Source organism: Onychostruthus taczanowskii, unplaced genomic scaffold (assembly GCF_017590055.1).
Source record: "Onychostruthus taczanowskii isolate IOZ18803 unplaced genomic scaffold, ASM1759005v1 scaffold42, whole genome shotgun sequence".
NCBI lineage: Eukaryota > Metazoa > Chordata > Aves > Passeriformes > Passeridae > Onychostruthus > Onychostruthus taczanowskii.
This window is the reverse complement of record NW_024501682.1, coordinates 829,404-855,986: the sequence shown is the minus strand read 5'-3', so window position 1 is coordinate 855,986 and position 26,583 is coordinate 829,404. Positions and strand designations below refer to the sequence as shown.

At 38.1% G+C, this 26,583-nt stretch overlaps 1 protein-coding gene across 5 annotated transcripts in view; it reads left to right on the top strand.

Annotated features, from left to right (window-relative positions):
• The window catches only part of RCOR3 (REST corepressor 3), a 27,020-nt gene extending 437 nt beyond the window's left edge, over positions 1-26,583 (top strand). Inside the window, exons 2-12 of one of the 5 annotated variants that reach the window (XM_041413524.1) lie at positions 270-326; positions 6,336-6,413; positions 8,008-8,060; positions 9,772-9,933; positions 10,259-10,383; positions 11,841-11,919; positions 14,573-14,791; positions 16,439-16,516; positions 17,283-17,340; positions 22,578-22,819; positions 23,248-26,583. In XM_041413524.1, the coding sequence (XP_041269458.1) occupies positions 270-326; positions 6,336-6,413; positions 8,008-8,060; positions 9,772-9,933; positions 10,259-10,383; positions 11,841-11,919; positions 14,573-14,791; positions 16,439-16,516; positions 17,283-17,340; positions 22,578-22,819; positions 23,248-23,592 (1,496 nt within the window). In that variant the 3' untranslated portion in view covers positions 23,593-26,583. Of the gene's footprint in view, positions 1-269; positions 327-6,335; positions 6,414-8,007; positions 8,061-8,168; positions 8,297-9,771; positions 9,934-10,258; positions 10,384-11,840; positions 11,938-14,572; positions 14,792-16,438; positions 16,517-17,282; positions 17,341-22,577; positions 22,820-23,247 lie in introns of those variants that run through there. The other 4 variants (XM_041413522.1, XM_041413527.1, XM_041413525.1 and 1 more) reach the window with 4 other exon arrangements.

The following is a 26,583-nucleotide window of genomic DNA, read 5'->3' as shown; positions in this document are numbered from 1 at the left end:
GGAGTGTCTCCCGGGAGCCGCCGCCGTCCCCATTGTTCCGCTGGAATAAACTCCCCCTTCCGCCTCCTCCTGCCCCCTCCTCGGCGGTCGTCGGGGCTTAATCCGCGGCGGCGGCGGTGGGCGGGGGGGGGCGGGGGGAGGAGGTGGCTTATTCCGCACGGCCGCGGCGGGGGCTCCGCCAGCCCGCCCGCCCGCCGCACGGCGGGAGCCTGGGACGGCGCCCGGGGACGCTCCAGCCCTTAATTTCTCTTCCCCCCTTTGCCTTGCAGATGTAGGAATGAGGGTCGGAGCGGAATACCAGGCGCGCATTCCTGACTTCGAGCCCGGTAAATCGCTTTTCGGCTGTAACCTGACATCTCCCGAGGCGGGAGGGGTGGGCTCGCCCGGCGCTCTCCGGCGGCGGCGGCGGCCACGGGGCTGTATTTACGGTGCTTTTGAGCCTTTGTGTCGGCGACCCGGTGCCGGCGGCGGGAGGCTTGGCCGGGGCAGCATCTGCGCTCCGGGGGCGGGGGGCTTCGCGGTGGGGGATTCTCGCTTCGTTATCGGCCGCATTATGTGCATCCGGCGGGAGGCGGTGAAGCAGAAAAAGCTTGATTTTTTTTTTTCCCTCCTTGTCCTTAAACCTATAACCATAAAAAATATTTGACGAGGGGTGATGGATATTGTCGGGCAAGGGTGGGAAGTGATGCGCCCTGCCGGAAGCGGAGCAGACCTGGCTTCTGGGTGGAAGATGCGCTCGGTGGGAAACTCCTGCTCCTGGTTTTGTGTGCTGTAGTAGCCTCGCTGGCCCCGCCGTGGCAGGCTGAGCTGCTCTCCTCCGCCTTCCTCGCCCCCCCCAGCCCCGCCCCGAGGAATATGGGTACGCTCGCATAGCCTGGTACTCGGCTTGTGCAAGTTAATGGCTAGAATGCTGCTGTGCCTTACTACACTGAGCAGGGGGACCACAGGAGCGTGCAGCAGTTTTGCTGTAGCGGTCAAATGAAGCCTGCCTACTTTCCTGCTCTCCAGGCAGGCTCCATGGGTGTCGGATGATTTCTTACCGGAAGAGGATTGCTCTCGGGGTGCCTCCCAAGGCTGGAGCGAGCCCCTCTGGATGGGCGCAAGTCCCCACCGGCCAAAGAAAAGGCTGGGGGAAGGAAAGCGCGAGGGTGGGATTAGATGAATGCGGGATCTTGGCTTAAGGGAATGCCTTTCCCCTAGGAGGGAGAACGCAGTCTGTGTCTTTGTTAATAAGGCTAATTGTTTGCACCCTCTATTTTTACATTACCTACCTAAAAATATACACAGATAAAAATGATGGTTTCTAACCTCCAGCCTGGATTTGCTTTTCCTATAGGCCACTTAAATTGGAAAAACACCTAGTGTTTGTTTTTCTTTTGATTAAAAGAACTTCAGCCCTTGTAGGACAATTGAGGTTCTGTGGTTTCAATTTTGTAAACTGTATATGCAATAGTACCATTACATTAGTAACTACAGAACTAATTTTATGCTCTCCTATAAGCAAACTTTTTGGAGCTCCTAAGTGTTTCTGGGGATGGTATTCAATTAATGCCTCTTTCTCCAATAACTGGGGTTAACATATACTCACCCTATCAGTTTCTTTAATAATGGAGATGTTTCTTTAATAACTTCTGAGTTAGAGGCATAATGTTTTATTATGAGGTATTGTCCTTCTTGGTGTGTGTATTTTGTTTATTAGGGCAAGAAGGTTAGTGATTTATTTTGGAACACCTAAGTCTTACAAAATAAATTTAAAATTCCATCAAGTTCAAAAGTACAGCATTTACCAAGTTAACAGATTGTTTATCTGAGGAGATATCAGCGAGACCTCATTCTTTCATCTCTTTGGTTTTTTGGTTGAATTTTTTTTCTGGTGAGTTTTGAGGTATAATTTCTTAAAAACAGAAGTAATGAGAGACAAAAATCTGTACCCTTACAGGTACATTTAGGTGACTTTTTTGTAGCAAGTAAGGTAATAAGCTCCCCTTTAGTTCCAGGTTTGCATATATGGACATGGCACTGTATTTGATTATCTTTGATTATGTTTCTTCTTGGAATTGTTCTAATACTTTTTTTTTTTAGAGTTTATCAGATACCTTGGAGTGTGTGTTTATTTGCAGTACTCTTGAGTGCTGTTTTTTAAGCCCCTTGAAATAAATAGGTGGGAGAAGGGAATCAATGATGGATAAAAGTAGACATAACTCTAAGACACAAAAGTCAGCCCTGATAAACCTACAGAATACTAAAATGAGTGGAATAATACCAATCTTTGGGTTTCACTTAGACTGTCTTGAAAAATAGCCATAAGCAATGCTCTACAACAATACAGTGAGGAACAAAATATTCATGATTAATGTTGTGATGGCAGCAAACTTTTTAAAAAAATTTAGTTTATGTATAAAACAAGATTTTTTTTAAAGAAAAAGTGCCACTGTTTCTCAGTGTCTTGTGGAAGAAGTGGATTGTGGTTGGAAGCAGCAATTAGGCAAAGTTCACTTAAATATACTCTCTTACCCCCTCCACACCATATTACTTTTACAAGCAAACTTTCAGATGGAGCTTAAGAGAAGTGGTGTTATTAATTGTCACCAATATTACAGCAATGAGAGAGACTTTGTCACTTCAAGAAACAATTTCAATAAGTAAACTGGTTTTTTTTTGTTTTTTTTTTTTTTACTTTATCTAATTTGCTGAGTTAACATACCATCTCCTGCACTCAGATTTTTGTCTCCTCCTCCTGGTTTTCCTATGGGATTTTATATTCTTGGTGAAAGTTTTTCTGCTTGTGGTTTCTGACCCACTTATAGATCCAGTGGGATGTTACAAAGGTGGTATCCTTATATTGTGGGTTGTTTGCATTCTTTTGGACATCACAATAGAGAATGCACCACTCTGTTGTGTCATCCACAGAGAACTGCTAGAGAAGTTTTATTGTACTCAGATTTAGACTTCAGAATGGTTTTAGTATGAATTTTGCCTACTTAATGCTGAAATACTTAATTTCCCACTTACCCTCTTTTCAGGGATGGACTTGGGGCTGTCAGGAAGAATGTTTTATACCATTTAAGGTCACTTAGGAAAGCATTTGTCTGTATGTCTTCATAACTTTTCTTGCTCTAGTCCTCTAACAGGAAAACAGGCTTTTTAAAATTGGCATTATCAAATGGTATGGGGAAGGCTTAGTCTTAAGCAGAGGAAGGTACATTTTCTGCTGGAAACCAACAAACTTTTAAATTGCCACACTGCCCTACAGTGCCCTCACTGTGTCTTGCATGCTTCTGGATGTATTCTCAGTACCTGGAATCCTGTATAGAGCTGCACCAGCTGTGCATACCTTACTTCTCATATGAAGCTGCAATTTAGAGAGGGTCAGTTTGCTGCTATGATTTCCCTGTTCTGGAAGTGGTGCATCTTCAGCTGGCTGCATTTCCTAACTGATACTGGCAGAGGGGTGCAGCAGCTGAACTGCAGAAGCCTCTTCCTCAGTGGCTTGGAGGTGTGTTTCGGGGAGAGGGAGACTTGTTATTCTTCAGATGTAGCTCTTGGTCCTTCTCTTCCTTACTGGCTTACAAGTCTTCTAACACACTTTGGTTAACCTGTTGCAGGGTATTTCCAGGCCCCCTCCCTTGTAAAAATGGTTATGTTGCCCTTGAGGGCTGCTTTCTTGAGTGCTTGGGGCACAAAGGACAGGCAGGAAGTTCCCAGGAAGGTAGGTCATGGCGTTGCATATGGAGATGATGTCTTAAGTTTTAGTTTTCATATTTTTCAGATTCTGTGCTGCCTTTGTGTGTAGCTCTGAGCTTTATATTAAGCGTTAGTAAGTTCTCTTCACAGGATAGTTAGACAAAACAATCCTTTTCCAGCTTGAGAAGCAAGGATACAAGGAACCAAGGTTACAAGCTTCAGGCCCAAAAAGCATAAACAGTGAATTGAAGAGAGCAAACAAGGAGGATGGGACTTCATAATTTGAAGCTGTAATTGGACAATTAACTCCAATATGTAAATGGACCAAAACTTATAAAAGAGTGAAACCTTGTGAGCGGTTGTCCATCTTGTGACCATTTTGGGTGCATCTTGAGTGTAGCTATGGCCAGACTCTTGTACTGCCCAAGGTGTATCCTTTTAAGACCTTTTAATAAATACCTACTTTATTCTTTTAGCTCTGTCTAGTCTCTGTTCCAGATCAGCCTCTCAAGGCATCAGAGGTGGAGGGATCCCTGTCCTACAGCTAGGGACATCTGGTGGTGAGGTCAGGGTGTCTTTCTTCAAGCTACCTCTATGCATCTCATTATTCCTTTGTCATCCTGGCTTTTCTTCTGGCAGTGTGAAGATGCCACCTGAATGGAAGCAGATGTCTGATTCCTGCTGGGGACACAGCACTGCTTTGAAAAAGGATGTTCTGGTGGTTGTTGTTTGTCATGTGAGGGTCACACCTCATTAGGGGAGTGTCACCACATTCATGATCTCCTGCAGGCACAAGAACTCTGAAACTATTTTTTTTTCTTTAGTACTTGAGTATTCAGTATCTGGTAATATCCATGATATCCAGTTGTATGCAGGTATCTTAAGTTTAGACATTTTTTCCTCATAACCTGAGACTCTAATACATTCTCTTGTGGTCCTGCCTTCTCCTCATCTTTAGTTAGAATGAAGTGTAGGATAGTAGTCATTTACTTATGGCAAGAAAAATGTTGTGCCTGTAACAGCTGCCCTGCTCTTCATGAAGTCTTGCATTCCTAATGACTAAAAATGTCATGCTTTTTTATTCTGAAGTGGAATGTTATATTAAGAAGTTTGTTCTTGTATACCAAAAACCTTTCAGAGTTTAGTAGTGCTTATGCCTTGAAACTGGTGCTTTATGAGTGTATGTACATTCTTAACTTCAATGCAGCATAAACTCCCTAACAGGTTATCTGCCTTACACATCTCATTTTGGAAAGGCGCAGGAGTTATTAACGGTTTCCAAGTTCACAGTTGTGATGGATCAAGATTGTGGAGATGATAGCAAATACAAAACACTGCCAAACTGAAGAGGGAAGAGCAACAAAACATAGCACATAAAGGGAAAGCACTACACTGTTCTTTTTTCCAAAGCACTGGGTTTGGTTTTTTGTTTGCTTCAAACAAGATGTAGAGCCTAAATATAAAGTGCATAAGCTTAAAATGGAGTGAAAAGTTACTTGTGTCACTGAATAAAAAAAGCTGTTGTTCTCCAAGAAGGATGCAAGGATATTTCCTCTGAGGGTGATTACTCAAGGAATTCGTACTGACATTAGATGTAAATCCAATTGTTGAGCAATTTCTTAGCGAGGTAAACTGTTGTAAACAAAAAGATTGTAAGGGGCTTTATGTTTTAGACTACATTTGTGCAATAGTAATGGAAAGTGACTCTGAATTAATGCTTTTACAGTACCAGGGAGTTTTCTTTTACAGCATGTTTTCAAAAGTCATATGCTCTGATTTAGTGCTTCAGTGCATTGCATTGGTATTCCTCTGTCCTGATGGTTTGGGTAATTTGTACTGCTTTCCTTGCTGTGTTGAGGTGGGGGTAAACAAACCAAAACCAAAAATTACTTTTACGTCTAACTGCTTTCTCCAGCTGTGCAATTTGGTTGGCTATGAATATTAAAATCAGAAAATTAGAAAAATCAAAACTAGAGAGAGATGAACAGAATTGTTTCTGGTATAGTTGTTAGTATAGTTTCTTCTTGAAAGGGATCAGGGATGGTGACTGAATTCCAGCTCTTACCTATTTTTGTTTGTTCTAAGGAAGCCTAACTGACCACAGTAGGTCCTAGTACTCCTATGATAGTGATAAATGTTATAGTACTAATGGACAATCAAACTTCAGGAGAACAAAGTTGCATCTTTGCCAACTTCACAGGGGGTAGATTTAGATATGAGGAAGAAATTCCTCACTATGGGGTGGTGAGGCACTGGCACAGGTTGCCCAGAGAAGCTGTGGATGCCCCCTCCCTGGAAGTGTTCAAGGCCAGGATGATGGGGCTTTGAGCAGCCTGGTCAAGTGGAAGGTGTCCCTGCCCATGGCAAGAGGTTTGGAACTAGATAAGATTCCTTCCAACTGAAGCAATGCACTTCAGTGGTTTAATTGTGGTAACCAGGATACTGTCTAATATTTAGTTGTACTTGAACATCCTAAGAGTAGTGTTCTGATTCAGCCATTTGATATCTTAAGGAATTAATTGTGAATTAATGTTTTTTCCCCCCTTAGTAAATGGACTTCTTACTGTGGTTGGCTTTTGCTTACTGTCACATAGTTGTTCTCTAGATCATAGTTATTAAATAAATACTGAGAGTTACTTGTTTTCTTACAGGTGCCACAAAATACACTGATAAAGATAATGGAGGGATGCTTGTATGGTCTCCATATCATAATATTCCTGATGCCAAGTGTAAGTCCTTGTCTGCTTAGGAATTTGGGTGCTTAAGTAAACTAAATAATTGTTTCTGGTGTGCCTGTTTGCTCTTTATTTTACGCACAGTGAAACTACAAATAATTAAACACAAAGCTGCTTTTTCTTTATTTAGAGAACTCCAGGTAAAGCAAAGATAATCTTCTTTTATGTTAGTAAAGTCTTTGTTTCAGATCATACTGCCTATTTTCTATTATCATCATCATTGTCTGTGAAACCTTTTGTTATTAATTAAAGAATGAAATATCTGAACATGAGGAACTTGCTGCTTTAAATTCCTAGGAGAAGGAGTTGCAGTGGATGAATTTGGAAAAGATTTGTGGAGGCCCACTTCAAGGGGAAATTATTACTGCTGTCACAGAAGGAAAAACCAAATATTTTTTGCCTTTAGGAGTGACCTGAAATACATAGTACATAAAGCTTTCCCTTTATGTACTGTGTCATCTGACTGAATGTGATCAGTTATCTGTTTAATCTAGTTCAAACCTGTCTCCTGTGCTGGAATTTCCCATATATAATATAGGGGAGTAAATTTTGAGGATGCAACCATGAGAACCTCATCCTCAGGACAGTTTCCATCTAATACCAGTAGTTAGAGATTTGTGTCCCTCTATGTTTGAGGGAATGCACCTTCAACTACTGCAGAACAGTTAGAAATAAAATACACCTGTGATTATTCAACACTTTTTTCAATCCTTTAAAGTATATTAACTCTTTGCAGAAACAGTGCATGGCAAGGATATCCCTTATCCATTTGAAGGAGGATATGATTATTTCCTTTTCTTGATCATACTTCCTTTCAACTATTTAGTTGCCTCTGAATTTTGAGCTCTAAAAGGTGAATAGGAAAAGGTTTTGTTTGAAAATAAAGTGGAACTTAATTTCAAAATTATGAAAAGTGTTCAACTCAAAGCTGGCTCTATTATTGCTAAATGTGATTTTTAAAATGTTATTCCTTAATGTTGTTATCTAATTATTGATTTTTCATACTTTCTATTGAAAACTGACTTTGTGTCATAGTTAAAATCGATAGTGGTCAGTGAAAGCTATAGTAATCTGGAGGATATACATAATCATTGATATAGTTGCTTTAGTTTTCAGCTTGTTTGGGAGTACAAGCAATAGAAGTAGTTCAATTTAAAACTAACCCAGGAGGGAGTTCCAAAAAGGCATAGCCTTTCAATAACCAGCTAGTCTCTGTTTTAAATAAATAAATTATAAGCCTCGCCCAGAGAAGCTGTGGATGCCCCCTTTGTCTTTGAGCAGCCTGGTCAAGTGGATTTTTTTTTTTGTTTTTTTTTGTTTTTTTTTTGTTTTTTTTTTTTTTGTAGTGAAAATGTGAAAGAAAGCAGAATTAGCTTGCATAAAAAGTTTATAAAATTAAATGTTCAATAATGGTCAGTGGGTTTATTTATTATTAATAAAGCTGTGAGTATATTTAACATTTTGGGGGATCTGGGCCAATGCAGTGTGTTAAAGATGGGGAAACTGTTTCCCCATGTTAGATGGCTAATTCTGTTATAGAGCAGAGCTAAAAGTATTAAAGAGTAATTCTGACATTGCTTTGTTACAGTGGATGAATATATAGCAATAGCAAAGGAAAAACATGGATACAATGTGGAACAGGTAAGTGCTGTGGAATGAGAGTGCTCATTTAAGGATTTTTTTAATATAAAACTATAACACAACTCTTATTTTTCCCCTTGGTTACCATTAATTAACGCTGTTTCTCTTCAGGCACGGCAGCAAACACTGCAGTTAAATGGATCTGCATACAGTTGTGGTCTGGATTCTCTGCAAAAGATTGAGCTCTTTGTTTTCATGACATGCTCAGCTTGTAATGTGCACTTTTGAAAGGTTTGGTATGTTTCTTGATACACTGGGCATGTCATGCAATTGTGTGTGTATATTTAGCTAAAGAGTTTCTTAGGGAAGCAGCTTACAAATTTAAAGTTTAACATTAGAATGCAAATATGATACAATTTTGAACCATTAAATGATAGGGATTGCACTGAAAAGGTTTCTTTCATGTTGAAAAAAACCTGCAAGCCAACCTCACTTGAGTGGGTTTTTTCAGAGGCAGGAGAACAGACTCAAGTTTTAGCTCCAAAAGTAACAAACAAGTTCACTTTTTAGTTAACAGCCTTTGGTCACCATTCCTTAAAGTAAGGATAAACTTTGCTGGTCTGCATGTAATTCTAGTGCAAAATTCTTCATAATTTAACCAATCTGTGTAAAATTGAGATTACCTATTGCATACAAATATTTGCTGTACAATTGAAAAGAAATTGTATGATCAAGTTTTGGAGGATGGAAACTTGCTCATCAACTGCTGTCTGACAAAGAGGCTGCCAGTGTTACAATGCCCAGAATATACCTGTGGTTTGGTGTTACTTCTTTATGCCTTGACTTCTGTTAGGCAGGAGGAGGAAATGATGGATCTCAAGTCTCCAAGAGATGGCTTTCCAAAATAACTTCTGGTACAAAACACTTACAGACTCCTCACAATGGAATAGAAGTTCTCTTTGCAAGAGATGCTTGTCACTTCCCATTTTAACAAGAGCAGAGGTTTGCTGTGTCCAGGTTGTTAGAAGATGTGAAATCAGGGGGTTGGAGAGACACCTGGTGATTGTGTCTGTGCTGTGTGATTGAAACTGAATGGATTACATTGCCCAGTTCCGATGCCCAAATCTTGGCATCAAATCTGCCTGTGATTCTCTGGCAGATAGTCCAATGAGCATAAAATCCTTTTAGACTATTGAGAAATGAAATTGTATAAGAATGTATGTTTAAATTTCCATTCCTTATTAGGTGCACGTGACAAAGTGGCCATGCTGTTATTTGTGGATTGGAGAATTGTAGAAAGACCACTCTCACTTTGAACTTTCAGACTTGCAATTTGTATGATTATCTGGCAACTGAAAAGTATTTTTATTTAAAAGTATTAATACTTAAAAGTATTTTTATTTGCTTTCTTGAGTGGGCTGGTAATAAAAGGCCTGTGAGGAGCTGTGTAGGTGATCTATGCCTGTAAAGTAAGAAAGCAGGTCAGATTTGAGCCTCTCAGCCTAGTTCAAGCTGCTCTAGAATTACTGCTGCCATGCCAACCTTAAATTGTCTGGCTTTCATACCATTAGTAAAGTATAGATGTGTCCACTGTCTCCAAGAGAATTTTGTAACCTATAGTAAATAGCCAGCAAAATTGTAAATGCATTTTGAGAAGGGATTCTGCTAGTCAAATTTTATTTCAAACAAATAAATTGCCTGTTTTTATTTAACTTGTCTCAATGTTTTAGAAAATTGACTAAATCCAAAGAGGGACTATTTCTTTTCAAAGGCTCTCGGCATGCTGTTCTGGCACAAACATAATATTGAGAAGTCCCTTGCGGATCTCCCTAACTTCACTCCTTTCCCTGATGAATGGACAGTTGAAGATAAAGTCCTATTTGAACAAGCATTTAGCTTCCATGGAAAGAGCTTTCACAGGATCCAGCAAATGGTAAAGTAATATTTTAATCAGAAGCATTAAACAGATTAGATGCACTAAGAACAAAGGCTCCTAGTGGGCTAAAATTTCATGTTGATTTCTGTGTAAAAGCTTCAGGAAGAACATTGAATATAAGATATAATTTAATTTTAGCTTTTTCACTTTAATGAAAAGAAGCCTTCTTACCTTTTTAAAAAAGTGTATGAAATACATCCCTCCTTTCAATCTTACCAATGCATTTAAAATATTGTGTAAGGATGGTTATAAACAGAGCAGAATTATAATTCTGGGTGGAATTTTAAATTTTAAGTGTTAATCTGTTGATGAATTCTTCTAGCTCCCAGACAAGACCATCGCAAGCCTTGTAAAATATTACTATTCTTGGAAAAAAACTCGCTCTAGGACAAGTTTGATGGATCGTCAGGCTCGTAAACTAGCTAACAGAAATAATCAGGGTGACAGGTGAGTTTTAATGTTCTTAAGTAACTAACCAGAGACTGAAATCTTCCCAAGTAGAGATGTGGAGTAATTTCTAACCATTGTTTCTGTGTGAGCCATGTGTTTTAGGTTTGAAATTGTGCTATTTCTGATTTTAGCAAGGGTTTTGGTACCTGTGCTTTAAAAACTTCATCACTCCAGTCTGTGTGAGTTGTAATAGGAGACGGGAGTGTTTTAATGGATAACTGTAAAAACAAGGATTTAAACCCTAAAGTCTATTACTGCCTGTGCAGGAGAGTGTTTTAGTGTGTGTGGGGGCGGGGGGGGGCTGTGTGGAATTGTTTGTGTTTGGATTTTTGAGCTAATATGGAACTACAACTGAAAGCACAACCACTGTAAAGAGCTGACGCAGTTACAATGCCTATGCATTGTTTTGTAACAAAAATTTATATAAAGTTGTTTTTTAGAAGACTTAAAACTGCTGTCAGAGAGAATTAGAGCTCAGAGTAGTTTTGTTGTCTTGCATAAAAGGGAATAACATTTCTCACAGTTATTATAAAATTAAAATTTTATTGTGCTCAGTATGCGTAATAATTAACTTACACTTCTTAAAAGGTGATATGTGTTGCATGTATAAGTAACATAACCTATGTTTATATGGGAAGCTGTGATTTTATATCCATAGAAAATTGCTTAACTGGAGCAAAAGGCGTCTTTTTAATTATATGTTATTTTCAATAACTTCTGAAATCTAAACTTCATATGCTTATTTAGTGATCCTATTTCTGAAAAATAGCGAGCTAAAATTAGTTTGCTTTTAAAATATCAGTTTGGAGGATTTTGGTAATAACTAGAAATTCTAGTTCGTTTATGCATTAATTAATTCAGAAATTACATTGTCAGAATGACTGGATTCGGCTCCAAATTGACTGTTCTCTTTTTAACCTTTTCATTGATTTAATTCAGTAAATTTCATTTCCCTCCCCTAAATTGCTAGATTTTAAGCACGTTGGTGAAAAAGCAGTCCCATGTTTTCCCATCATATGCTCTGTGCTCCCCACAGACTTCAGCAAGGGTTTATTCACCTGGTGCAGTGGTTTGAAAATTGGTCTATTAAAACTAACGGGGCAAATTAAAGGTTATTTCTACCCTTGGTATATAGTCGGCCACGTAAGTGTTCATGCTGGTACAAGTGGTTGAATTGAAGAAAGGTGACACCAAAATTCTTGGCAGCAGTACCAGCACTGCTTAAAGTGACTTTGAAGCTGTGGTTTAGGATTGCTTGTTTATCATAATAATTACTAGAATTTAATGCAGAAAATCATGTTTGTAACAGCTGTCTTTTGAAAACTACAGATAATTTTGAGATGCCATATACTCAGAGTAGATAAATTCAAGTAGATAACTCTTGCCCTGGTGCATACTTAGGTTTGGGTTTAAAAAGCAATAAAGTGACCACCTTTTTTATAATCTGACTTTAGTGATGATGACGTAGAAGAATCTCATCCAATGGATGGAAATGATAGTGATTATGATCCCAAAAAAGAAGCCAAAAAGGAGGTAACAGATAACTTAATGGTGAATGTCAGTTTGTTTGTTTTCAGTGAATGTGTTACTGTGAAGAGTGAATTGTAGTACAGAGGTTTAGGTTTTAGCCTGCCAAACTCCAAGGGTCTTCAAGTAGTCAAGATCTTGATGACTTCTCATTGAAACATAATTGTATCATATGTTTTTGCCATTTTGTGGCTGTAAATGCATCTGTCATTGCCTCCACTGTGTCCTGAGAGATCTTCAAGTTTTGTAAGAAATGTATCCTCTCACAACCTAGTAAAACAGGTTGTTGTATTTGCCCTCCTTCAGTCTTGTTACTATGTTTACAGTTTTACTGGTTGTGAATTATTTGAATGAAAATGTTCTTTGAATTTTAAAATTAAATTACATTTTTCAAAGAACAGCTTTTGTTGTTTGTTCAAAGCCACAATGAGGTGATGCATTTCAACTAATATGTGGTTTTACTGAGATGCTTTCTACTATTAGATGCAGAGGAAAAACACTTTTGTCCTGATGAGCACTTACTGTTAGCTTTACAGATGATTGCTGTGTTCAGGGCATGTTCAGGTTTTAGGAGTTTTTTGAGTTCTTTTTCTAAACATTAAGCTATCTATGAACAAGACTAGAGAAACCCATTTAAGTGTGTGTTTAGTTGTTTCTTTGATCAACTTTAAGCATTTGTGATCTTCTTAAATCAGCCAGTTCATGTCTCTCAAGAGTGAGAGGAGAGGTTATGCAAAACTTCAGCACTCCCATGAAGTGGTATCTAGGATTATGAATAAAACTTTGCACTTTTCACGAAAATAATATTGAGTAAGAGACTGATAAGTTTAACTTCTGTTCTGAACTTTGCAGTGACCTTCAATGTACCCCTTTATCTACTGGCCTTGGGGAAAAAAGGACAATTATCTCTTTCAGTGAAAGAGTTTGAGATTACTTTTTTAATATGAGGATGTTTTATAGTACTTGCAATGTCACATGATCTGATAATGTACCTTTTTACTTTTTGCTGTTCTAACAATGTCCTTGCAATATAATGATTGGAGTTCCTGCCTTAGCCATGTCTATAATAAGGGCTATTTTGCTCAATTTTCTTGGTTATAGTTTGATCATGACATGCAGTCCAGAATGCAAGTGGTGTGTTGATAGACTTCTAGGAAAAGGACAGATAGGTTTTTAGTTTCTGATATGCTATTTGGATCTGCACAAGATAATTTTGTGATCTAATAGTTCTGGTAGGATTTGCATACTTTCACTTCCTAAGCAGAATATAAACTGAGTAGGCTGCTTGAGCACACAGAGTAATGGAAACTCTCTGTTACCAGATAAAACAAATATAACCTTACCTCTCTATCTTGGCAAGACAAAATTATGAGAGAATATTTTCACTTTAAATCCAGATTGAACACACAGAAACTGCAATTTCATACTGAAAGAGCAATGCAGAACCAAAACCCAACAGGGCAGAAGTAAACTTGAATTTTTTACATGTCAAAGGTGTAATGCTCTACATCAATTTTCTGGGGAAGAGCACATACCTTAAGTGCTTTTAAGGTGGCCTCTATGAAGGCTGTGGGCTGGATTAAGATGTTATCTTCTGGGGAAGAGAATGTGGCACAAGGTCAAGTGTAGTAAAACAAGACTCTGTTTGCTGCTCTGCACGACTACTGCAGAAAATAATAATAATGCTAATAATAATGGCTGCTGCACTTGGTTTTGCAGTCACTGTGATCAGATGGCCATCTCCTCTTAACATGCATGGATGCTAGCAGGGAGGAGCAGTAGGGAGCTGCTTGAAGTAGGGAAAAGCCTGAATTCTCTTTCTGTTCTGGTACTAAGCGTTCCTTTGAATTAGAATATCCTTGCAGAGAAAGTAATTTTTGTGTCTCTGCTTCTGAGCTATAAAGAAACTACTCAGTTGCTCTGAGGGAGTCACATGCATGCAGAGAATGTTTAGGTGCCCATACATACCAAAACAAAGACTTAATTTCCTCTTTGCCATTCCTTTCCTTTCCAAAGAAGCAAATAATTAAGGCCCAGGTTTTCTAAATTACATAGATTTTTATAATGACTGCAGGGGTATGTCCAGTCTCTCTCTTCCAAATCTCAAATCAGCTCCTCCCCATGCCCCCAAACCAAACAGTACAGTCTTTTTCTGGAGAGTGCTTACAGCAGGGAGAAATGTAATTTTGCATTCTTGCCTGGCCTAGTTGACTTTGTCATTCTTCTCCTGTAGTACTTGCCCAAATTCTTCACATCTGATCAGAAATAAATGCGTAAAGTCACTGATTATTTGTTTTAAAACCAAGATACGTTCATGTATATTACTTACCTTCTGTATATGTAAGAGGTCCATAATGTCTGCCCTCTGTCACAGTACTAAGATTTCTATAACATTTACTGTATTTGTGGCCATATTGAAAAAAAGTTTTGAAAACTGACCTTTCTTAGAGTAATGCAGGCTTATCCAGCAGATGACTGGTATGCTCCATCAACTCATCTGCAAGACATAGTTGGATACTACATGCAAAGGAGGATGTTAGCTTAAGTTTTATTTGTCATAAATATGACATTACAATGCTATCTGATACTTCATTCTTTTTAGTAAAGTTGTATACAAGATACTGTTATTCTTTAATGATTTATTTCTTGTAAATTAAAGGGCAATAATGAGCAGCCTGTTCAGACCAGCAAAATAGGTCTGGGTAGAAGAGAGTATCAGAGCTTGCAGCATCGCCACCATTCCCAGCGTTCCAAATGCCGTCCACCAAAAGGCATGTACCTGACCCAGGAAGATGTGATAGCTGTTTCCTGTAGTCCCAATGCAGCCAACACAATTCTTAGACAGCTGGATATGGAACTAATCTCATTAAAGCGACAGGTACCATGGGTTATTGGTCTTGGTTTTGTTTTTTTTTTTTTTTTTTTTTTTTTTTTTTATCTCAGATTGTTCTGATTGTAATGGTTTTGAAGATTATCTGTGAAGATTCTGAAACTTCTTTAATGTGAGTCTTCCACGTTTTGTTCCACAGTTATCACCACAAATGCTGGATAGTAGCTGCTTTTCAGTTTTGTTTTTTACGTTCATCTGCTCTTTTGGATAAAATGAAGCATGGTTACTTTTAAATAAAAAGGGTAGCATTAAAACAGTGCTACAGATTTGGGGACAGGAAAAATCAAAAGTCACATTTGATTTGATTTTTTTTTTTTTTACTTTGTTAGAAGTATTTGTTTGAAAAGTGAAAATGAGACCAATAGAGCAGAGGAAGTTACATTTGTTATGCTTTAAATTGTAGCTGTTTTTCTGGATGTCCTTTCCCACATATTATGAAAGTATGAGAGGTGTGTGGAAGTCATGGACCTAGTTATTTCTCTGTTTGAATTGATAAGTTTTCTACTTCTTATTAAATTTAGAAGAGCTTTTAGTCTTCACCTTTAAGAGGAAAATTGCTGCGTCCTTTGCATGAAGAAATTAAATTTTGGCATTTAAAGTTGAAACATGCAATTATTCATCTCCTAAGGGTACAGTAGTTATGTGCATGCTTGCTTTCTAGGAGCGATGGGGCTACAGAGTCAAGGCTTATCTTCTGGAATTTTTGCTTCCTTGTAGAGCTGCCATGTTGCAAAATCATGGAGTGAATAAAAGGGTTTTTTTCATGGGGTTTTTGCTCCCTTATGTTCTTTTACAGGAGAAATAAGCTTCTTTCTGTCACAGCAGGACTCTGGGGCTAAATAGCATAGGTGGGTTTCACTCTTTAGCCTAAGTGTAGGTGAGTTTCAGCCTTGAGGTTGTGTTTCTCTTTTTTTTTTTTTTTCTTTTTTTTTTCTTTTCTTGCAGTGATCTCAGAGATGCAGCCTTTGGAATCTCCCACTGAGTTGTCTGCTTTTGTGTCCGTACTTAAGAACCCTTGTAATAGCTGTGCACCATAGTATGCAAAACTATTTTCTTACCTATATTATGTGCATCAATGTCAGATTTAAATGGTTCATAGATGTGTATATGTACAATTTGGAAGGTCCATCCTTTTTATAAACTAAGAAATAGTTAAAATAGTTTCAAGAATCCCCCTAATTAAATTAGAGTGATCTCAGCTCAGTAAAAGCATCTCTCAGAAGGAACTAACTGGAAACATCTCGTTAATTTTTTTTTTTAGAATGAAGAAGTTAATATATGCAATACATCTCACATGTCTAAGAATGAAGTTTTGTATCTAGAGTATTCTTAATTCTTCAAGAATCTATGCATCCTTATCAAAAATTACTTGTTATGAACAGCTTTTAATATTCTTGCAAACAAATTGTTCTTTTGAAAGACTGGCTTAATTTTTTTTCTCCATAGTAAACTGATGTATTTTGTTTTGGATTTTTAAAGTTTTCTTTTGAAACAGTTAAAAGTAGTGAAGCCTTAAACCATAATATTTCTCTTTTTAACTTAGGAGGTACACTTGTGGCAATCCTAGTGAAGATAAATGTGTAAAGTGACCAACTTTCTTTGTGGAGCTGATTAACTTTGTTGTTTTTGACCAAGGTTCAAAATGCTAAGCAAGTAAACAGTGCACTTAAACAGAAAATGGAAGGCGGGATTGAAGAATTCAAACCTCCTGAGGTAAATCAGAATAAACACTGAAACCTGTGGCCTTGCACTTACATTAGTGGGAAGCTGCAGAAATGTGTTTTGCTACAGCCTGGTGTCTGCAGCTTAAACAGGATCCATTAAATTACATGCAGGGGGGAGTCTGGCTTCTTTACAAGAAATTGGTGGTAGGCACTTTTTTATGGCAACTGGTTGAAAAAAGAAGCAGAAAAAACTGAAATGTCATGTCTGTTCACAATAACAGGTAGCTGAAATTGAGCCCTGATACTTGGGGGCTTTTTGGATTAAAAATAGGTAATGTAGATTGCCAGTAATAAATAGTGTTTTGTGTGAAAACATGACTATGTATACATTTTGTCATCTAAAATGAATGATCTATTACTACTGAAGTTCTGGTTTTGCTTGTTTTAAAGGCTTGGATATGAAACATAACATGAATGCAAAATGCTCTAAACAGCAAGTCCAAATAGTTTAGATAAATATTACTATAAATTCAAATTCTGTCTGCATAAAGATCATTAGCTTGTGCATAAGTTATTATATAGCTGATACTAAGAATTACAATAAAAGAGGAAAAACTGCTGGCATAGTTTTAAGCTGAAATCCATCACTATTTCCTCTGCATGAAAACAGTCTTTAACTATAAATTTATGGCTTATAAGCAAGAGGTTTTTACCTATTTTGCCAACTGTAGTGCAAGTAAAACACATTGACTCAGATATTTTGCAGCTGTTGAAACAATTTAATGATCTTTGTGCCATTTTTCTAATTTTAATAGTCTAATCAGAAAATCAATGCCCGTTGGACCACAGAAGAGCAGCTTCTTGCAGTACAAGGTATGTTAATAGTAGTAGCAAGTTGAAATCTGATGCAAAGGATTTGAAGAGGTGATTAGGCTTATATTTGTATTTCCCTCTAATGCAAAGCTAAACTTTATCTGGTCCCCAGGAAAACAGCAAAACTATTGAGAATGTTTAGGACATTTATTCAAGCAACGTGACATTGGGCTTTCTGTTGCCCATGTTAAATTTCAAAGAGAAAAGCTAAGCAGGATTTAACAACTGTATTCGTACCAGAAAGTCCCTTCAATTATCTTCTAAAGCACTTTACATGAATTTCTCTAATGTGGAAGACTAAAGCAATAGTTAAAGTAATAAAATTGGAAGCATTTAAGACATCTCCAGTATCCTAAAATAGGAGAAAAAGTAGAAGTAAATCTGCTTTACTGTTGCTTTTCTCTGTTCATGAGGGAAGTAATGGGCAGGTATCTACCCATCAGGCCTTTTAAGAGTCTAAGGCTGGATATGGATGCTTGACTAACAGTCTTACTGGGCTAAAACCCCAGCATTTTCTGGTAAGCTGTTGATACAGCTAATTTGCATTTATTTCATTTATATGAAGGAAAACTGTCTCTTGTATTAGCGTGCAGTGCCAAATCAAGGAACATGTAAGGGAAATATCTGGAAATGCTGTCTTGAAGGCATATATTGACTCACTTATGCGGATCATCTTCTATAAGGATAACATCTCAGTTATATCTGAGCTGTTATCTTTATTCTGTATTCTTCACCTTGAAAATGAGAGACTCAATTTTAGTATAAAATACTCATGGATCAGGATGTCAGTGTAAAGTTGTCAGGTATGCCATACCTGGTACTTACTTATTAACCTAAGTTAGGTTATGAACCTAAAGTTGGGTTATTTTGAAGTGTGAATGGAAATGCAGAAAGACATGGAGAGTCTTAAATCATGCCTTTCAACTTACATGCTTCAGGCTTGGATTTGCATTTCCAAAGTGTCCCCTGTCCTAAGTTCATTCTCTCACTAAATTGCTAAATACTTCAGTATTTTGTTCCCAGATGCAACTGAAGGAGATGTCTCTAGTATGATAGACTAGTAAGTAAAAGCCTTGCTGGAAGAGGGGGGAAAATTCAGGGTCATTGTGCCTGCCTTAGAATGAAAGGAATCAAACCATCTTGCCTTTTCATAGTTTAGTTATTGGAGCTCTTTCTAAGCAACAGTTTGGGAAGTGATAAGAATACAGTCAGTTTTTGTTAAGCTATGACACTCTGTGACCAACAAGACAAATAAACTAGAGCCTGGGCAAAAGAGAGTGAGGGTTGGTGGTGACTCCTTGGAGAGGAGATCCAGTCTTCTGGTCTCTAGTGATGGTTCTGTGTTTTATAAAGGTAGTCAGCCTTAAGGAGGGGTTAGCAATCTGGCTTTCTGGAAGAAATCTGTTTTCATTGACATGTGCTTTTTATATGTATTGTTTCCTCTGTGGACCCTTTCCCTTGTCACTATATAAAATGGAGATGAGAGAGAATCTTAATGACAAGAATAAAGTGTTCTAATTATCCCTCCCTTACTTACTGCTTGCTCTCTCTCCTGGAATGAGAGTGCTGTCTCCCATCCCTCAGGCTAAGGACCCTGATTTCTTGCTTCAAAGCATTTGCTTGAGGTAGTAGACTCGAGGCATGAGGGAGCCATGCTGTGTTTTTCCCTGGCTTTGTTTTTAGAAGGTAGCCACAACTGCTCTACTAAAAGCTTCCATAATGTGCATTAGGCTTGGACTTGAAAGTTGACTTGAACATGGGGACATTTAGTTCATACACTTTAAAATAGATTTATTTCATTACATGTATTGGTATATTTTGGCATATGCTTTTAATAATTTTACAGAAATCACAAGCATTAAGCAGGTAGGTGGCACTTACATGATTTGTTCACTTGAATTTGGACAATAACTCTAACCAAGGAAATTGTAAATATAATCTGCAGTAATAAAATTTTGGTACTGTTTTTTGTAAACATGAAAAAACTCGTTATCTGCAGGCTAATCTCAAGGGATTGCCAGTAACTAAGGAAGAGGTAATGAGAACCTATCTTAAAATAGGGCTGTGTGTAATCTTAAAAGCAGTGTGGGTGCCTACAATGGGGTTGTGGACTCAGATTTATGATTTCTGAGCCAATATATTCACAGTATAATTTATCAGCTAACAGTTCAGCTTTGACTAGTTGTTGGATGTAATGGGCTAGTTCATCAGTTAGTGTTCTTAAATTACAAACTTTTAATGTAGAGAAATGTATAAGCACACTCATATTTTCAAACTAAGATCTTGGCCATGAAAATGCAATTGCAAAAATATATTAAAACTTGTTCAAGACAACAAATTTGCCTTGAAAAGCTGTGCATGACTTTCATGGCATTGCAGGGAAAAACAGTTGGGACAATCAGGATCTAACTCTACATAAGGTAGTTGCCAAGAGCAGTGTAATCCCATCACAGTGGAACTGCAGCTCCCATTAACTATTTCTGCCTTGTTGTGGTGCTGTATCATATTGCTTTGCACCCTGATTAATATTGTGTTTGCTGTGCTGTACAACATGAAGCAGTGTAAACAGCATCAAACTTGGATTTGAGTTTCTCCAAGAGAGATATTCAAGATGAAATGCTGTAATCAAGAGCATGCACGTGTTCCAGTGTACCTTTGCAGCTGGATGAAGTTCTGAAGAGCTTGAAAGGATTCCTGTGAGCTGGGCTGCTTTCAAACGAGCTGAGAGAAAACCATTCATACCTGGGAAGTGAGGCTGTGCAGTCATCCTTTTTGAGCTTCACTTTCATCAGCCTAATAAAATTATTGAATAACGGTTTGGGCATGTGAGAAATAATTTGGGGGTATTTAGCACTGAATTTGTATAAGGATCCATAAGAAATGTGCACCAGTTTGACAGGGATGGTGACTTGGCAACAATTCTTAGATATGCCATCACCTTATACATTAAAGTTTTATGAACACACAGTGAAAGTTCTCCATTTCTTACGTGGCTTGAAAGGCTTTTAATACATCATTGTGGTAGAGCAGTAGTAACAGCATTGAAAATAATCCAAAATGAGTAGTGCTCTGTGTAGCTAAACTAAGGAAATGTTATTTTATTTAGATTCTTTTTTAAGAGTTGGGTTCTCAGTGAGGGCAAGAACACCTTGTTTTCAAGCTGTTTGCTTGGAAACAGGCTTTAAGACCTTATTTTTTGACAACTTGAGTTGAAGATAACCAACAGGCTCAGTTGTTGTGCAGATTAAAGGAGGAAAGAAGTGTAGCCACCATAGTAACAGAAAAGGCTGAAATCACTAAAAGTCTGTATTTGTTTTCTAACAGAAATGTGCTTTGTTCTTCTGGGCACCTTGTTCACTTGATCAGTTGTACAGTATGTTAGATATATGGCAGTGGACATTTCATGTTCATTATAAATCAGTAATGGTAATGGTAGGGCAGACAAAGAATATTAAAATACGGGAGGCAATGTTCTGTGGGCACACACAGCTTTTAAGGAGTACAGCTGATACCTTGTACAGCTGATAAAGCACAGAGCCAAATCCCTGTCTTTGCTTCGCCTGGATCCGTGCCCTCCCACATGGCTCGGAAATCTTTCCAAGGTTCCTGCAATCAGGAGGGTTGTATTCTTTTGTAGGCCCCAGAAAAAGATAATAAATAATGTAGCTGGGCTCTTGACAGCTGAAACATCAGCTTCAGCTACACAATTTGTTACTATCCTGGAGGTGAACTTTTCTTTTAAATTGCACAGAGTGTATATTACCACATCAGAAGTGCCTAATAACAAGGAAAGTAGAAAGGAGCAGAACAAACTGAAGGTCACACTCTTCACAATTAAGTTGAAAAGGAACATAACTTTCAGATTTGAAACAACTCTCACTTTCTGAACGCTTTGTTCATTTTCTGAAGTGAGGCATGAAATCAGGCATAAATTTCTTTTCCTGTAATGAGAAAGAGTGCCTGTCCTCTAAGAACTGTAATATGTTCTGAATGAGTTTAGCTATCATAAGCTTCACAGGAGAAGTCAAATTGTAATTCACTCATGCATAACTGACAGGAAAAAAAGTCTTCTGTTTACTCACACTGGAACAAAATAGGTTTATTTCTTCAAGTCTCCAAACTTTTTGATCCTTGTCATTAAAAATTTACTTTGTGCTGCTAAAGGCTGTGTTCTAGGAGGTGGGAGAGGTTGAGGATTTTTTTTTTTTCTTAAGCAGGAGAGGAGAGGAACTAGACACATAGTGTAAATATAACAAAATATATATAATTTTTATTATAATTCAAATTTTAAGTTAAAAACTATGGAATTTTGCATTCAATTTTTTTAATTGTATGCAAATGTAGTTTTAGAAGTATTTAAAATATATATTGGGATTTTCTTTTGAAGTGCTCATAAACAAAAGTGACTACTGATGTCAGTACAAAAATTAATGAAAAGAACAGCGCAAAGCTCACCTGTCATGCTGCTTACCAGTAGGGGATTTAATCCTGGAGGCTTTTGTTGGGCCATCTTATAAGCAGACACTTGTAGCTTGAATTTATTTACATTCTCCAAGGTGGAGAATGTAAATGTAAACACCCAGATTTTTCTACCCAGTTTGAATGGTGAATGAAAGCTTCAAACAGGCTTTGTGAGGTGAACACTTGGCAGTTGCTCTGTGTAGCCTGAGTAGAGCATGTCACAAGTGCAGAAGTGAGCAGGATATTGTGATTACAGAGCTATGCCCCCCTGTTCTGCCCTGTGCCACTCCTGCCCCACTGGCCGTGGGAAAGAGCCATCTGCATGCAGCTGGTGTGGAGGGAGCCTGTAGGAGCTGTCAGTGTTTGCCACTTGATATTTCTAGCATTTTATTCTGTTTACAACCATTCACACATGCTCAGTCACCCCTCCTCCCCTCTTGAGCTTCTGCCCTTACTGTGAGCACAGTGAAAGATTCACTCTGTTTGTCAGAGGCCAGATCTCTGTGGTTTTAGGTTGAGAGGCTTGGTGAGTAAGCCAGGATCTTTTAAGAAGAATGGGTAATGACTTATTAATAAGTTCTTGATTTGTATGTTGATAGCTGTGCTATTAAAAATTATTTTGTTTTAATGGAAATTGAGGCCTTCTCCTAATTGAGAAGTTCTCCTAATTAGCGAGTCCTCGGTTTGCAGGTCCCATAGGTTCTCTCTATAAATACATCACACGTAGCTGTGTCTGACTGATTCTTCACAGCTATGTTATTTACTTTGCTTTCCAGGTGTCCGAAAATATGGTAAAGATTTTCAAGCTATTGCAGATGTAATTGGCAACAAGACTGTTGGCCAAGTGAAGAACTTCTTTGTAAACTACAGGCGTCGGTTTAACTTAGAGGAGGTATTGCAGGAATGGGAAGCGGAACAAGGAACCCTGGCTTCTAATGGTGATGCTTCTGCTTTAGGGGAGGACACAAAAAATACTTCTAATGTGCCATCAGGAAAGAGCACTGATGAAGAAGATGAGGTGTGTTTTGTGTACCAGAAATAAGTAAGCATGGGTTGAGGAACAGCATTTTATTTAGTGATAAAACATAAGGTTAACTGGTGTGGAGTGGCAAACTGCATTCTAAAGAATGATGATGAGCTTGCATAGAACTTCAGCCAATGTCATTAACCATCTGGGAGCAGGACTGCACCTTTGATAGTGGCGATCACGTTACTGTTTTACTGTTAAAATACACTTCTTGTTCTAGAAGAAGACTTGCTTTGTAAATATTTTTAGTTCTGCTGTCTATAATGTTTTGGTTGGTGATTTCTTTTCAGTAACTTCTCAGTTCTTTGGTTTTATTTTTTTAAATGCTGTTTCCTGTGTAGTGGCCAGTGGCAGCCCAACTGCGTGACGTCCTGGCCAGAACGGCCGTTCACACAGTCTTGTCTTTGTCCTTTGTGCAGGCACAAAGCACTCCGGCCACTCAGTGTTTAGGCCCTTCACCTCCAGCACACGCATCTGCTCCAGCACCTGCCGCTCCCATGGCAACTCTAAATCAGCCGCCCCCGTTACTTCGTCCAGCACTTCCCGCTGCTCCTGCTCTGCACCGCCAGCCCCCGCCGCTCCAGCAGCAGGCGCGCTTCATCCAGCCGCGGCCCACCCCAAACCAGCCTCCCCCCCCGCTCATCCGCCCAGCTAATTCCATGCCTCCTCGCCTCAACCCCCGGCCCGTGCTGACCACGGGCAGCGGCCAGCAGCCACCCTCGCTCATCGGAATTCAGACAGAATCCCAGTCCACTCTGCACTGAAGGAATAAAAGCAGAATTATGCTAACTCCCACATTTGAAAAATTGTATCAATGTACTTTTTTTTTTTTCCAAATAATGAAGGGGAGAAAAGAGCAAGCCTTCACAGGGCAAGCCTTCACAGGTATCAGACCAGTTTTCCAGAGGAGCGAGCTAAGAACTAGAAAAGGAACGACGTCAATGACCACCTGTATAAAAATATTTTTATGCCGAAGACTTGTACAGCAGAACAATGCCTACACTCCAGCCCTCCTCTTTATGAATAACTGTTGAAGGAAGCTAACTACTTAAATGAATAAATGTTCAACACACCAAGATTTTGTTTAACTGATTTTTACTCTATTTATTTTATTACAGTTCTTTATAGTCAAGCATCTAACTACAGGAAAGTAGTCTGGCAAATCTAGAAATAGATAATATTGTAGGAGACTTAAATGTAGTGTTGGGGTTTTTTGTGTGTGTGAATTTTTAAATTTTTTTTTACCTTTTAGTGAAAGAAAATAATGGCTTTAGGTTCAGAATGTTTGGCCCTGTTTAGATAACAGTAGAAGCATTTCACATACTTGTAAAATGTAGGTCTTCTCTCCATGTTCTCAGAACATCTTAGCTTGTTTTAAAAGGTACTGGCTTATTAAATACTCCTCTTTCAGAATATTCTGAAGACTCAGTGAGCTATTGTACCAAATTTATTAAATCTCTTGTGTGTTCTACTCATAGAATTTAACTGGAAGCAGGAGTCCAGTTTCTTGATGAAGTCTTGTCTTGTGGGCTGGGCAGGATAGAGTGGCAGCAGCTTCCGCCACCCAGAGGGATGACAGGACAGGAACCATCTAGCAAGAAGTATTAATTTAATTTGTTATTCCACTAATTTTTCTAATGGAAGTACAGTAGAATTCCATTCCTCTGAGAATGACTGCCTGCAGTTTGTGTGTGTTAGATCACTGATATCTTGCTTGAGCATTAATGAGGGAAGTGTAGAGGCTGGTGGTGCTGGTAGAATGTCATGAGAGTAGTTACCTGCTACCAACCCTGTCTTACTTGTAAGTGATTATCTCTTGACTCCTGCTATATTTCTGGATTACATGAGGTGAGGGTATTGGGAGAAGTACAAGGGTGTTTGTTTATTTTATTGACTCAGTAAAACCTGCATATAGATATTAATATTGCTTCCAAATTATAGGAGTTTGAAAGAAACTCGTTTCACTGCATTCCCATCTGAAACCTTGATTGATGCCTAGTAGTCTTTCAGGGTGTGGGGCTTTTTGTTTTTTGTTTTTTTGGTTTTTTTTTGGTTTTTTTTTTTTTTTTGGTTTTTTTTTGTAAAAGCAGATGCCTCTAACCTCCAAGTAAACCAGGCTCCAAATATGAGTAGCACTGTTTGAAACCATGTGATCTGAATTAAGCTATTGAAAAATAATGCATTCTTGATTATGTAATAATCATGTTGACTGTCGTACTATTACAAAAGGTTTTTTTGTAATATATATTATATCTGAAATGGTGTCTAAAAGTCTTTTTAACTCCATTTTGTTTTTAACTAGATTTGCCCTTGACTAAAATGAGACTTTTTATGCAAATGGGATGTGCTCTCCCTAGGTTTTTTTTTTTTCACAGATAATGATCAGTTTAGCCACTAAATGAGGTCTTTCTTTTATGTGCAAAGGGAAGTTCTTGTGCTATCAGATTCTATTTCATTTGAAAATCTAGTATTGAAGTTTGATACTTGTAACCTGAATTGCAGTTGAAGTGTTGACCTTTATGTTTTAGTTCTTCATTTTAAAATACTCTCAGATCAAACTTGAGAGATTTTTCTTTCTGAAGAGCTTTCACTGGTGTGCTGAGGTGTTGTACAAAAGGTCTTTCTTTTGCATCAGAGTAGGTGCTTAGCCACTATGTAAGTATCAGATGATCCCATGTCTAAGTAAAGCAGAACTTTAAAACAAGCACCAAGGAATTAGTGGTCATAGAAACCTGTGTTCTGGGACTCATGAGTCTTTAGCATGCCCTCATCAGCTGCACACAAATCTGGCTGCTCTCTGGTCTTTAAAACCAATAAAAAACCAAGATGGTACATTTTTACAGTTTAGTTGTTAACGGTGGTAAGATTCATCTTCAGGATTTTTTTATTTTCTTTTTTTTTTCTTTTTCTTTTCTTTTTTTTTTTTTTTGACTTAAGCATTGAGTGTCCCAGGTGTGTGTATTGTACATCTGCTAATTTTTGTCTTGTCTCTTGTCAATAGACTTCAGTGTGCAGAATGTTGGGTGTTACAGTACAGTTGGCCACCACCAACTGCTACGAAACTGTTCAGTACATTGTAATTCCGTTTAATCTTGTTTGAATATTCTATAACTGGGCAAAGGTGCTGTATTTGAAGGGGGGAGGGAGGGTCAGAGATAGGTAGGGTAGTATTTCTTAATTTACCTACACTGTAGCACACAGTAGGGAACTCCTAGCATTTGTAGTACTAAATAAGTATGTACATAGCAAAATGTCTTTATTGTGTGCTTTGCAGAATATGTGCATACGGTTTGCACGTCCTGTTTTGGGGGGTAGGGTTTGTTTTAAGCAGTGTTTGCCTGGAGAGTGATATGCTTGCTGCTTAATCAAAGGATTAAAGTTTCAAAGAAATCTGTGTCTTCTATTTTTATGTACCTTGTAATGGTCTAATATGTTAGGGCCCTTATACTGTGATTCTCTTCTAAATTCATTTATATTTTTTTAAGAATTAGAAATAAAATTATACAATGGTGTTGATTTCAGTGGGAAATTTCTTTTGCCATATCTAGTCTCCTGTTTTGTAATGTAGTAATGAACTCTTGACTTCAAGGTTGGCTTAATTTTGTCACTTTAAAAAATGTACAATGTTTGCACACTAACGTTTGGAAGAGAACGTGTATCCTACATTGTTCAAAGCTAATGTAACTCTACAGCTTTTTGTACAGTTTATTTTAGTTAATAAAGCAAAATGGTACTAAAAAATTACATCTTACAAA